Here is a 12710-nt window from a genome sequence, read left to right on the forward strand (position 1 = left end):
CACGGCCGTCAAAACAGCACACAAACAAAATCTAATAAATTAACACAATAATTACAAAATCGGTCCTGGTGAGGTCAAATATGACAAAGCTCTGCATGCTCTGTAATGAAATCTGTCTGCTATGTTACTTGTGCACAATGGAGGCATATTTAAAGCAACACTTCAGATAAAAGTTGTACACCGTATTATATCTAGTCTAAGAAATTAGAGACCAGCACGACTCTCACTTTTTCAGAATGGAGGGTGACTACATTGATCTGCCCACGAACATGGAGTTACAGAGTAGTCACCTGCTGATTACAGCTATTGTTGCTAGGTAACAGTCCGAACTGATTTGGTTGCTACCTAACATTCTCAGACCCATTGGGAATTTCTTGAACTTGTACCTGAATCTTTTTACATTTCCTTGATTTCCTTGTAAAAGGGGTCGATGGACTGAACACCATGAGTTCAGATTCTAAAATCTCCAGAAACAGCTCCATATTTCAGAATGGTAGCATTACATATCGACCATTTAAATGTATAGCTGACAATGTAATATACAGATGGGACGAGTCCTACAAACAATAAGTTCCTCATTGTCAGCTGTAAGACGTAGCTGATCGACAGGAGTCCATAAGGAAACCCCCATAAGACCTACATGTCCTAATATGACATATGGAAATGGGTTCTCTTAGTGACCCTTCAAAGATAAGTTTCATAGATAGATTTTTTTTTCAAAACTTTTAAAAGTGTTGTCCTCATTTTACTTAAAGGTAATAGATGGGAGTATGGGGGAACCTTAATCAGAACCCTCAGGTTAGTTTTCACATAGCTGTAAAACAGATGCGTTTTAGTACTTGCAACGCTGCTGTAATGGTGAAGTTAGATCACCTAGTCCAGGGGCGCACAACTATTTTTTTGGTCCAAGGGCCACATTATCAGATTGAACCAACTCCATGGGCCGCAATAAAACACCATACATCTCATTATCTAAATCTACTATACAATTGTCTAAGGGTCACTTCCGTCTTTCTGTCTGTCCTTCTGTCTGTCTGTCACGGAAATCCTAAGTCGCTGATTGGTCGCGGCAAAACAGCCACGACCAATCAGCGACGGGCACAGTCCGGGGGCAAAATGGCCGCTCCTTACTCCCCGCAGACAGTGCCCCCTCCATACTCCCCTCCAGTCAGCGCTCACACAGGATTAATGGCAGCGTTAACGGACCGCGTTATGCCGCGGTGTAACGCACTCCGTTAACGTTGCTATTAACCCTGTATGACCAACTTTTTACTATTGATACTGCCTATGCAGCATCAATAGTAAAAAGATCTAATGTTAAAAAAAATAAAAAATAGTTATATACTCACCGTCCGTCGGCCCCTCGGATCAGGAACAGGCCTTTCCCGCTCCTCGCGACTCTCCGGTGACCGCTCCATGCATTGCGATCTCGCGAGATGATGACGTAGTGGTCTCGCGAGACCGCTACGTCATCATCTCGCGAGACCGCAATGCACTCTTGGGACTGGAGCGCGCGAGGAGCATCGGTAAACGCCTCGCTTGGATCCGGAGGCCAACGGAGGGTGAGTATAGAAGTATTTTTTATTTTAATTCTTTTTTTAACAGGTATATGATGCCCACATTGCTATATACTACGTGGGCTGTGCAATATACTACGTGGGCTGTGCAATATACTACGTGGGCTGTGCAATATACTACGTGGGCTGTGCAATATACTACGTGGCTGTGCAATATACTACGTGGGCTGTGCAATATACTACGTGGGCTGTGCAATATACTACTGGGCTGTGCAATATACTACGTGGCTGTGCAATATACTACGTGGCTGTGCAATATACTACGTGGGCTGGGCAATATACTACGTGGCTGTGCAATATACTACGTGGCTGTGCAATATAGTACTTGGCTGTGCTATGTACTACATGGCTGTGCTATATACTACGTGGGCTGTTATATACTACGTGGTTGTGCTATTTACTATGTGGGCTGTTATATACTACGTGGCTGTGCTATGTACTACATGGCTGTGCTATACACTACGTGGGCTGTTATATACTACGTGGCTGTGCTATTTACTACCTGGGCTGTTATATACTACGTGGCTGTGCTATATACTACGTGGCTCTGCTATGTACTACATGGCTGTGCTATATACTACGTGGGCTGTTATATACTACGTGGGCTGTGCAATATACTATGTGGGCTGTGCAATATACTACGTGGGCTGTGCAATATACTACGTGGGCTGTGCAATATACTACGTGGCTGTGCAATATACTACGTGGGCTGTGCAATATACTACGTGGGCTGTGCAATATACTACTGGGCTGTGTAATATACTACGTGGCTGTGCAATATACTACGTGGCTGTGCAATATACTACGTGGGCTGTGCAATATACTACGTGGGCTGTGCAATATACTACGTGGGCTGTGCAATATACTACTGGGCTGTGCAATATACTACGTGGCTGTGCAATATACTACGTGGGCTGTGCAATATACTACGTGGCTGTGCAATATACTACGTGGGCTGTGCAATATACTACGTGGGCTGTGCAATATACTACGTGGGCTGTGCAATATACTACGTGGCTGTGCAATATACTACGTGGGCTGTGCAATATACTACGTGGGCTGTGCAATATACTACTGGGCTGTGCAATATACTACGTGGCTGTGCAATATACTACGTGGCTGTGCAATATACTACGTGGGCTGGGCAATATACTACGTGGCTGTGCAATATACTACGTGGCTGTGCAATATAGTACTTGGCTGTGCTATGTACTACATGGCTGTGCTATATACTACGTGGGCTGTTATATACTACGTGGTTGTGCTATTTACTATGTGGGCTGTTATATACTACGTGGCTGTGCTATGTACTACATGGCTGTGCTATACACTACGTGGGCTGTTATATACTACGTGGCTGTGCTATTTACTACCTGGGCTGTTATATACTACGTGGCTGTGCTATATACTACGTGGCTCTGCTATGTACTACATGGCTGTGCTATATACTACGTGGGCTGTTATATACTACGTGGGCTGTGCAATATACTATGTGGGCTGTGCAATATACTACGTGGGCTGTGCAATATACTACGTGGGCTGTGCAATATACTACGTGGCTGTGCAATATACTACGTGGGCTGTGCAATATACTACGTGGGCTGTGCAATATACTACTGGGCTGTGTAATATACTACGTGGCTGTGCAATATACTACGTGGCTGTGCAATATACTACGTGGGCTGTGCAATATACTACGTGGGCTGTGCAATATACTACGTGGGCTGTGCAATATACTACTGGGCTGTGCAATATACTACGTGGCTGTGCAATATACTACGTGGGCTGTGCAATATACTACGTGGCTGTGCAATATACTACGTGGGCTGTGCAATATACTACGTGGGCTGTGCAATATACTACGTGGGCTGTGCAATATACTACTGGGCTGTGCAATATACTACGTGGCTGTGCAATATACTACGTGGCTGTGCAATATACTACGTGGGCTGGGCAATATACTACGTGGCTGTGCAATATACTACGTGGCTGTGCAATATACTACGTGGCTGTGCTATGTACTACATGGCTGTGCTATATACTACGTGGGCTGTTATATACTACGTGGCTGTGCTATTTACTACCTGGGCTGTTATATACTACGTGGCTGTGCTATGTACTACATGGCTGTGCTATACACTACGTGGGCTGTTATATACTATGTGGCTGTGCTATTTACTACGTGGGCTGTTATATACTACGTGGCTGTGCTATATACTACGTGGCTGTGCTATATACTACGTGGCCGGCCGCGAACAATCAGCGACAGGCGCAGTCCGGCCACGAATTGGCGCGGGATTTGAACCACGCTTCGCTAATTGGTCGCGCCCGGCCGGCCGAATCCTGTATATTCAATGTATTATTCTAAAATCTTCATAAATAAACTACATATATATTCTAGAATACCCGATGGGTTAGAATCGGGCTACCATCTAGTATATAATATATGCCGATTCTATTTCTAGGACTCCCACCTATCAGGAGGATACGCTCCTCTCATGATCACAATCCAGATAGGAAGAGACATTGGATTCAGCTTTCTCCGTTGTAATTTATGTGAGATCCTGACAGGACTAGTCAGTGTTTCTCTACAATGATTATGGCAGCACTCATTCATGGCCACTTCCTTACGTCATCTAACTTCATCTACGCCAGATGATGACATGGTTACAGACATGGTCACACTGGGCCCCATTAATAGTTACCCATCACTACCGTGCTACCTCAGACTCTTAGGGTACCGTCACACAGTGCCATTTTCATCGCTACGACGGCACGATTCGTGACGTTCTAGCGATATCGTTACGATATCGTAGTGTCTGACACGCTACTGTGATCCGGAACCCCGCTGAGAATCGTACGTCGTAGCAGATCGTTTGAAACTTTCTTTCGTCGTCTAGTGTCCCGCTGTGGCGGCATGATTGCATCGTGTGACACAGGTTGTATACGATGTGCGCACAGTAACCAACGGCTTCTACATCGCAAATACGTCATGAAATTATCGCTCCAGCGCCGTGTATTGCAACGTTTTTTTATCGCAGTCTACGACGCTGGAGCGATAATCATACGACGCTGCAACGTCACGAATCGTGCCGTCGTAGCGATGAAAATGGCACTGTGTGACGGTACCCTTACAGTCCCTTAAACATACACCGCATACTGTGATTAATGAATACAGACGGTCCCCGGGATAAGGACTAGATAGGATCTTTGGGTCTGTTCCTAACTTGAATTTGTATGTAAGTTGGTACAAATACAGGGCTGGTAACAAAATCCCTAAAAACTAATGCCCCATTTTCAACTGCCCAGACAGGCCTCATATGAAATGGGGAAGAGTTAGGAACCAGGCCAATACTCCCTAACATGGACAATATATATGAGCAGCCACCAGACATTGTCAGGCATGTTTCTGACTGGATAGGTGAGGCCGTTCTCCATTTCAAACCCAAGCTCCTGTGTTCTTAGTGATAATTTCAGACATAATACAGCCGCATATATCACTGCTGCTATAAAACAGTAAGGAAAACCAAGGTTACCTAGAGCAGGGGTGGGCAATTAATTTTCCCGAGGGGCCACATGAGAGACCATGACTGTTGTGGAGGGCTGAACCAATAGGCTGAAATTAATTCTGCTCATTATTAATATTAACATATTACGGAAATTATAATTCTTTATAGTCATTGTATCACTTAATATTGAGCAAAATTTAGTATGCTGACACCCCCCTATATAACGTATGAGACCACACGTAGCCTCCTATATACCATAAGAGCCCACACGCAGCCCCCTATATACTGTAAGAGCCCTCACACAGCCCCTATATAGAGAATGAGACCCCACATAGCCTCCTACATTCTGTACCAGCCTCCAAATAGCCTCCTATATTCAGAATAAGCCCCCACATATCCTCCTATATACAGTATGAGCCCCCACATAGACTCCAATATACAGTATGAGTCCCCACAGCCTCCTATATACAGTATGAGCCCCCACATAACATCTTATACGCAGCACAAATCCTCATATAGCCTAGTATATACAGAATGAGCCCCCACAGACTCCTATATACAGTATGATCCCCCACATAGACTCTTATACACAGCGTTAGCTCCACATAGTCTCTTATATACAGCATGTGCCCCACATAGCCTCTTATATACAGCATGTTCCCCACATAACCTCACTATATACAGTATGAGCCCCCCACATCGCCTCCAAAATACAGTAGAAGCTCCCCAAATATCCTCTATATACAGTGTGAACTCCACATATCCTCCATATATCAGTGTGAGCCCCCACAAAGCCTCTATATATACAGTGTGAACCCCACATAGCTTCCTATATACAGTGTGATCCCCACATAGCCTTCTATGTACAGTGTGTGTCCCACATAGCCTCACTATAGTGTGAACTCCCCACATAGCCTCACTATACAGTATGAGCCCCCCACATAGCCTCCATACCATATATACAGTATGAGCCCCACATAGCCTCCATATATAAAGTGTGAGCCTCACATAGATTCCATATATACAGTGTGAGCCCCACATAGCCTCCTATATATGTAAAAATATCCCATCCCAAAAATAAATAAATACTTTCCTCGCTATTGATCTTCCAGTGCTCTGCTCCTGTCTTCTTTGCACAGATTGTCAGCAGCAGCACAATGAAATGAAGTTTCAACCCTTTGGCTGTCTAGGTCCACGGCCTGGACTACAACAGCCAGGGGGCCAGATGTGGCCCATGGGCCATAGTCTGCCAGGTCTGACCTAAAGCCATTGTCTTGTATCATGGGATGACACTAGTCTACAGGCACCCATTACACATTAGATAAAGATCAGTCAAGACCACCAAAATCTTCAGGACCAGCTAGCCATCCCTAATAGAAGATCTCAGCAGAAGAGAAGAATCAAGCAGTTGTAACTGAAATGCTTTTTTTCTTGCAGCAAATTTTTTATTTTAGCTAACTGAAAACTCTTGGTCAAGTATTCATATATAGGAGGGAGTTTGGAGAGAGCGCTGTCAATCACAAGAGTGACGCCGACAGCTATACACTTTATGGACAAAAGTACTAGGACAAACCTCTTAATAATTTTCATTCAATTCCATTGCCCCTAGTGTATAATATCCAGACCCTCGCCATTCAGTCTGGCTTTACTAATATTTGTGAAAGAATGGCTCCTTCTAAAGAGCTCCCTGAATTCGAGAGTGGTAATGTCCTTTGGTAACAAATTACAGTAAAATGATGTCATTTCTTCCCTCATAAATATGCCATGATCACCTGTGAGTAACTTTATTGAGAAGTGGCATCTCAGCCATGAAGTGAAAAAAAGTTCAAGAGCCGTTGCATGCCAAGCAGCCTTACATCACCAAACACAATACCACATATTGTATGACGTGGGGTAAGGCTGCCATAATTGGACTTTTGAGCAATGGAAACGTGTTCTGTGGAGTCATAAATCACACTTCTCTATCTGGCTTCTGAAGGACAAGTCTTGGTTTAGAGAACATTATCTGCCTGTCTGCATTGTGCCAGTTGTAAGGTTTGTGGAGGAGGGATAATAATATGGGTCTGTTTTTCAGGGGACAGTATAGACCTCTTTGTTCCAGTGAAGGGAAACCCTAATTCTTTAACACACCAAGACATTTTGGACAATTGTAGCCTCCAACATTGTGGAAACAGTTTGGGGAAGACCACATGACTGTGTTCAGTGCACAAATTAAGACCCATAAAGGTGTGGTTGGGTGACATTGGTGTGGAAGAACATGACCGGCCGCACAGAGCCCTGACCTTCAAACCATCCAACACTTTTGGGTGAACTAGAACTAAGGTTGTGAGCCCAGACCTCTCATCTTATATTAATATCTCACAAATGTTCTTCTGGAGGAATAGACAAACATTCCCCTAGATAGTAACATAGTTAGCAAGGCCAAAAAAAGACAATTGTCCATCCAGTTCAGCCTATATTCCGTCAGAATAAATCCCCAGATCTATGTCCATCTAAAAAACCTAATAACTGTAAGATACAATATTGTTACGCTCCAGGAAGACATCCAGGCCTCTCTTGAACCCTTTGACTGAGTTCACCATCACCACCTCCTCAGGCAAGGAATTCCATATTCTCACTGCTAACAGTAAAGAATCCTCTTCTATGTTGGTGGAAAAACCTTCTCTCCTCCAGACGCAGAGAATGCTCCCGTGTGACTATCACCTTCCTTGCTATAAACATGCTATAATGCCATTCAGAATTTTGTAGAAACCCTTCCCAGAACACTGGAAGGTGTTATAGTTGCAAAGGGGGGACCGGCTCCATATTTATATCTATGGTTGTAGAATGGGATGTCATAAAAGCTCCTGTAAACGTAGTGTGGAGTGCCAATTCTTTTGTTCATATTGTATTAGGGGTAGAATTACATGCCAGCCATTTACATGGCTAGATAACAACATAATAGAAAGGTGCGGCAGGTCCTCCAGAGTATTAGCCACTCTTCATAATCTCCATACTCTAAGTCTGTAATAAGGAGACCCCAAAATTAATGACTGTATGTCCTGTTCTGACAGATCGAAAGGAGTCGTCTAACCCTTTCGTACCTGAAAAGCTAAGTTTTCTAACGTTTTTTACCTTTCAAAGCTTTAAAGGAGTTGACCTCATTTTACTTGAAGGCAACAGCTCTATTTTAGCATCTGTATCACAGTTGCTCTAAAGGCAAACTGAAGACACCTAGACCCCCTAGTCTTGTACAATGGCGGTCTGACACCAGGGAAAAGAGTTTCATACACACTAGCTGAAGCTCAGCCAAACTCGCTGAAATCTGTTTTCGGGGAAGACATGCAGCGCCTGAAGTGTCTGGCCGCGTCTTTCTCCTCTCAGCCCATTGAAAACAGTCGGTCAATTATTAATATACCGGTACATGAGGAAGTAGGGAGAGATAGCTTTCATTCATCGAATGTGTACATGTTATCTCACATCCCCCGTTATCCCCCTTCTCACATGTATGGCCAACGTTAGCCCGAAAAGACAGCTGGTAGCACTGGGGTTGGCACCCTAATGACCCATGTGTGAATAAGGCCCTACGGCTCTTACACATGGGACATATTCGTACCTCTGGTATACACACTGACATCCACAGGGAAGAATATAATACTTCATAGAGGCACCCTATAGCGGTATATGGACGTGTGTTGACGGTATGTGCCACCGATCAGGATCCATACAAGCCGTAGATCCCTACATTGTGCGGATTTAGATCACATAGTTACAGGTTCTATAGTGATGTATATATAATAAATAAATCTAGGTTCATTTTAGGGCTTGTGTATACTAACTTTGGCTTTGCACTAACTTTGCCGCCACGTCGTACCCCGGGATGACTTGCGCACTGCGGTGTCAGTGTGTACCTTTGGTCTGTACACAGCTATTTGCACACCCCGCCCTGCAGGCACTATAAAACTTTCTTATCTGCAGGTGAGAGGAACAAAGAAGGAAGAAAGTAAAGTCTTTCAGTTACATGTTCAGCAGAACATTGCTCCTACTGCTCCTCCCATGCCCGCCTGCAGTACTTGCACGTTAACCCCTTTCCCGACGATTTTTCCATACCTCCAGAATATTAGATACCTACTCTTAACTCTTGCATGGCCTCCTCAGGAGTAAGAATGCAGAATGTTAATCCATGGGGCTGCCAAAAGCGATAAATTCTTGCTGGGTTAACCCCTTCTCCTCCTCCTGCACGTGCAATTCTTAGTAGAATCCTTTAGAATAGGAAAAGCACGCAAGTTCTCAACAAAGACCAGAATGGCCTCCATGCTTACAATGGCTTCTAATACCACTTCATTGGTATTTCCAGCATGGATCTCTTCTATGTTTAATAGTCGATGTTATTCCAGTGTTCCCCAACCGGTAACTCTCCCGCTGTTCCAAAACCACAACTCCTAGGGGGCTGTCTGGGCATGATTGGAGTTGTGGCTTTGCACCATCTGGAGAGCCACAGGTTGAGAATCCCATCCACCAGATACTGTCGCACTCCAGATCTGCTCATCACATTATTCCAGACACCATATATCCAGTTGTACAAGGCGTATGAGATCTGCAGCCGCCATACACTGCCAGGGCTCGTTCTACATACACATAATCTATAGTAATGGATGTTCCTGCTCTCATCCATCACTCGGTATAATAAAACATTCCATAGTAGAGTGTCCAAGCCCAGCGTCCCATGACTGGATCAATCACATCAATCAGATCCATGATCGGCTGCCCACAAATGATCAGATTGCTACACGTCTGATACATCTTACTAAAGGCTTGGGAGTTTCACCTGCTCATATCCAATCAAGCTGGTCCCATAAATAGTTAGAACTATCATTATAAGACCCCAATACTCGTTGTTTTATGTATTTGGCTAGTTGTCTGCACAAATATATGGTGATAGATATAAGAAGGAAAATGTAAAAGTAGGTAGTGTATCAAATGTGATCTGAAAACTGCAGACATAATAACGGTATACATGAATTTATGGAGCCATTGCTTATTTATACAACGTTAATTGTCAGTTGTAGAAATTATGTGATTCAGTATCTCACCCTACTGTGCAAATATCATTGCTCGAGAAAGGCTCGTGTTCACCACAAAAATATCGCTCAATCATGGCAAAATAAAACCTTCACTTCCCACCTAAAATGGATTGGAATACTGCCTAATTTATTATGGTATTGTTGTAGGACACAGATTTGGGCCCAGGGCCTGCGCCTACTTTTCCTATGATGCTGCTTTATTTTTTACTTTTTTTTATGTAGATAGATAATAGATAGATAGATAGATAGACACAGCAACATGAAATCTAAAGCACTATAAGACCTTGATATCAGTTGTATTATTACTATGGCCATCTATCTCATATCTATCATCTATCTATCCTATATCTATCTATCTTCTATCTATCTCATTATCTATCTATCCTATATCTATCCTATATCTATCTATCTTCTATCTATCTCATATCTATCTATTATCTATCCCATATCTATCTATCTTCTATCTATCTCATTATCTATCTATCCTATATCTATCTATCTTCTATCTATCTCATTATCTATCTATTATCTATCCCATATCTATCTATTATCTATCTAGTATATCTATCATCCATCTATTATCTATCTATTATCCTGTTATATTTATCTGATATTGAGGTCTTATAGTGATGTTTAGATGTCACGTTGAATATATAGATTGATAGATGAAATTAGAGCATCAGAGGAGGGCAGAGCTTTTCCTGCAGTAGGAATATAGCAAGGTCATGGTCTCCAAGTAATAATATACATAATATCACTTCACTAATATAAATATGTATCAATATGTATTTACACATAGTTGTATATTCTCTATATAGATATGTACATAGATAATAGATAGATAAAGATAAATTGATATAGATGATAGATAATAGAGAGATGATAATAGATATAGATAATAGATAGATAGATAGATAGATAGATAGATAGATAGATAGATAGATAGATAATAGATAGATAGATGATAGATAATAGATAGATACAGAGATAGATAGATAGATAGATAGATAGATAGATAATAGATAGATGATAGATAATAGATACAGAGATAGATAGATAATAGATAGATGACAGATAATAGATAGATGATAGATAATAGATACAGAGATAGATAGATAGATAGATAGATAGATAGATAGATAGATAATAGATAGATGATAGATAATAGATACAGAGATAGATAGATAGATAGATAGATAGATAGATAGATAATAGATAGATGACTGATAATAGATAATAGACAGATGATAGATAGATAATAGATAGATACATAGAGTACTCCCCCTCCCCCCACCTGTTGTACAGACACTGGTAGCCCCACTGCTGCAGAGATGCCCTCCTGTACCCCCTCTGCCGATCTTATACTCACAGGTAGCGCTGCTGCCCCTCATTCTGCCTGTGGAACAGCACGGAGAAGCCGAACATTCCTCCGGGGACCCCCGCCTGCTTGATGGTCGGGAACTGGGTGTCCACATTGAAGCCGGCGCACGCCCGGCAGAGCTCCAGCAGCAGCAGCAGGCAGACCGGAGCCGGCCCCGCGCTCATCCCTGCAGCTCCCGGTGCCTCCGACCCAGGTGTGGTGCTGGTTCTGTCCCTGGTGCTGATGCTCTGTGATCCTCTGTATGAGGCTCCTGTGCCCCTGCTGCAGTGTAGCCCCCCGTGTGTAGCCCCCCGTGTGTAGCCCCCGTGTGTAGCCCCCCGTGTGTAGCCCCCAGTGCTGGCTGCAGTTAGATCCCGAGCAGATTAAAGTTGACTTGTAAAGCCTGTTGGAGAGCCCATGAGTGCGGATCGCTTCCTAGTGCAGCTCCTGTGTCACCTCCTGCAGTGAGACCTGAGTGCTGGCCCACAGCCTCCCTCCCTGTGTCAGACCCTCCTCCAGCCCTTGCACCCTGTGCCAGGCCCTCCCATTGCACTGGCTGCTGTGCCCCTTTCCCTCTCTCTTTCCTTTCCACCTTCCCAGTCTCTCTTTGGGCTTTTCGTTCTTCCCTCTACTCCCTCTTTTCTTCCGGTGAACTTCTGCCTCACACCCGGTACAGATCCCATGCAGGTTGTCTTAAAGGGGCCGCCTGGCCTGCACCTGCCGGTGCTGGGAATGAGCTGGGAGGAGGGGGTGCTGGGAGGGGAAAGCAGGGTTACAGCTCCTCACCCTGGTCACAGACTTCACACCCCTCTATCACTGCACTCACACCATCCGCACTGTGTACACAGGCTGCACTGATTACTACCCACAGGGACACTCATTCTCATCATGGCAGACATGTAAGGGACAGGAGATTTTAAGAGATGGGGGAATCTGTCTGTAGGATCATCCCTCCTAAGCTGTTTATATGGACATCAATAAAAAAATGACATCTTACCGTGGGTGATCTGATGTCTTGTTACAGGGAAATCCATATTTGTCTTGATATGAAAATGAGATGTTAAGATCTATGGGCCGGACATAGGTCTCCACGAGTTTTCCTGAGGTTTTGTACTTCTTGCATGATACTGACTAATTATAAGCAAGTAGCAACACTCAAAAGAAAGAAGCTCACACCATAGCTCAGAGCAGGCTTCTTAGT

At 43.7% G+C, this 12710-nt stretch overlaps 1 protein-coding gene across 2 annotated transcripts in view; it reads right to left on the reverse strand.

Annotated features, from left to right (window-relative positions):
* Nucleotides 1-11972, reverse strand: part of ITGA3 (integrin subunit alpha 3) — a 117625-nt gene extending 105653 nt beyond the window's left edge. The window contains exon 1 of one of the 2 annotated variants that reach the window (XM_077252558.1): nucleotides 11519-11972. In XM_077252558.1, coding sequence (XP_077108673.1) covers nucleotides 11519-11694 — 176 coding nt within the window. In that variant the 5' untranslated portion in view covers nucleotides 11695-11972. The remainder of the gene's footprint in view (nucleotides 1-11518) is intronic. The other variant, XM_077252559.1, reaches the window with a different exon arrangement.
* Nucleotides 11973-12710: the final 738 nt, after the last annotated feature.

Source organism: Ranitomeya variabilis, chromosome 4, assembly GCF_051348905.1.
Source record: "Ranitomeya variabilis isolate aRanVar5 chromosome 4, aRanVar5.hap1, whole genome shotgun sequence".
Taxonomy (NCBI): Eukaryota; Metazoa; Chordata; class Amphibia; order Anura; family Dendrobatidae; genus Ranitomeya; species Ranitomeya variabilis.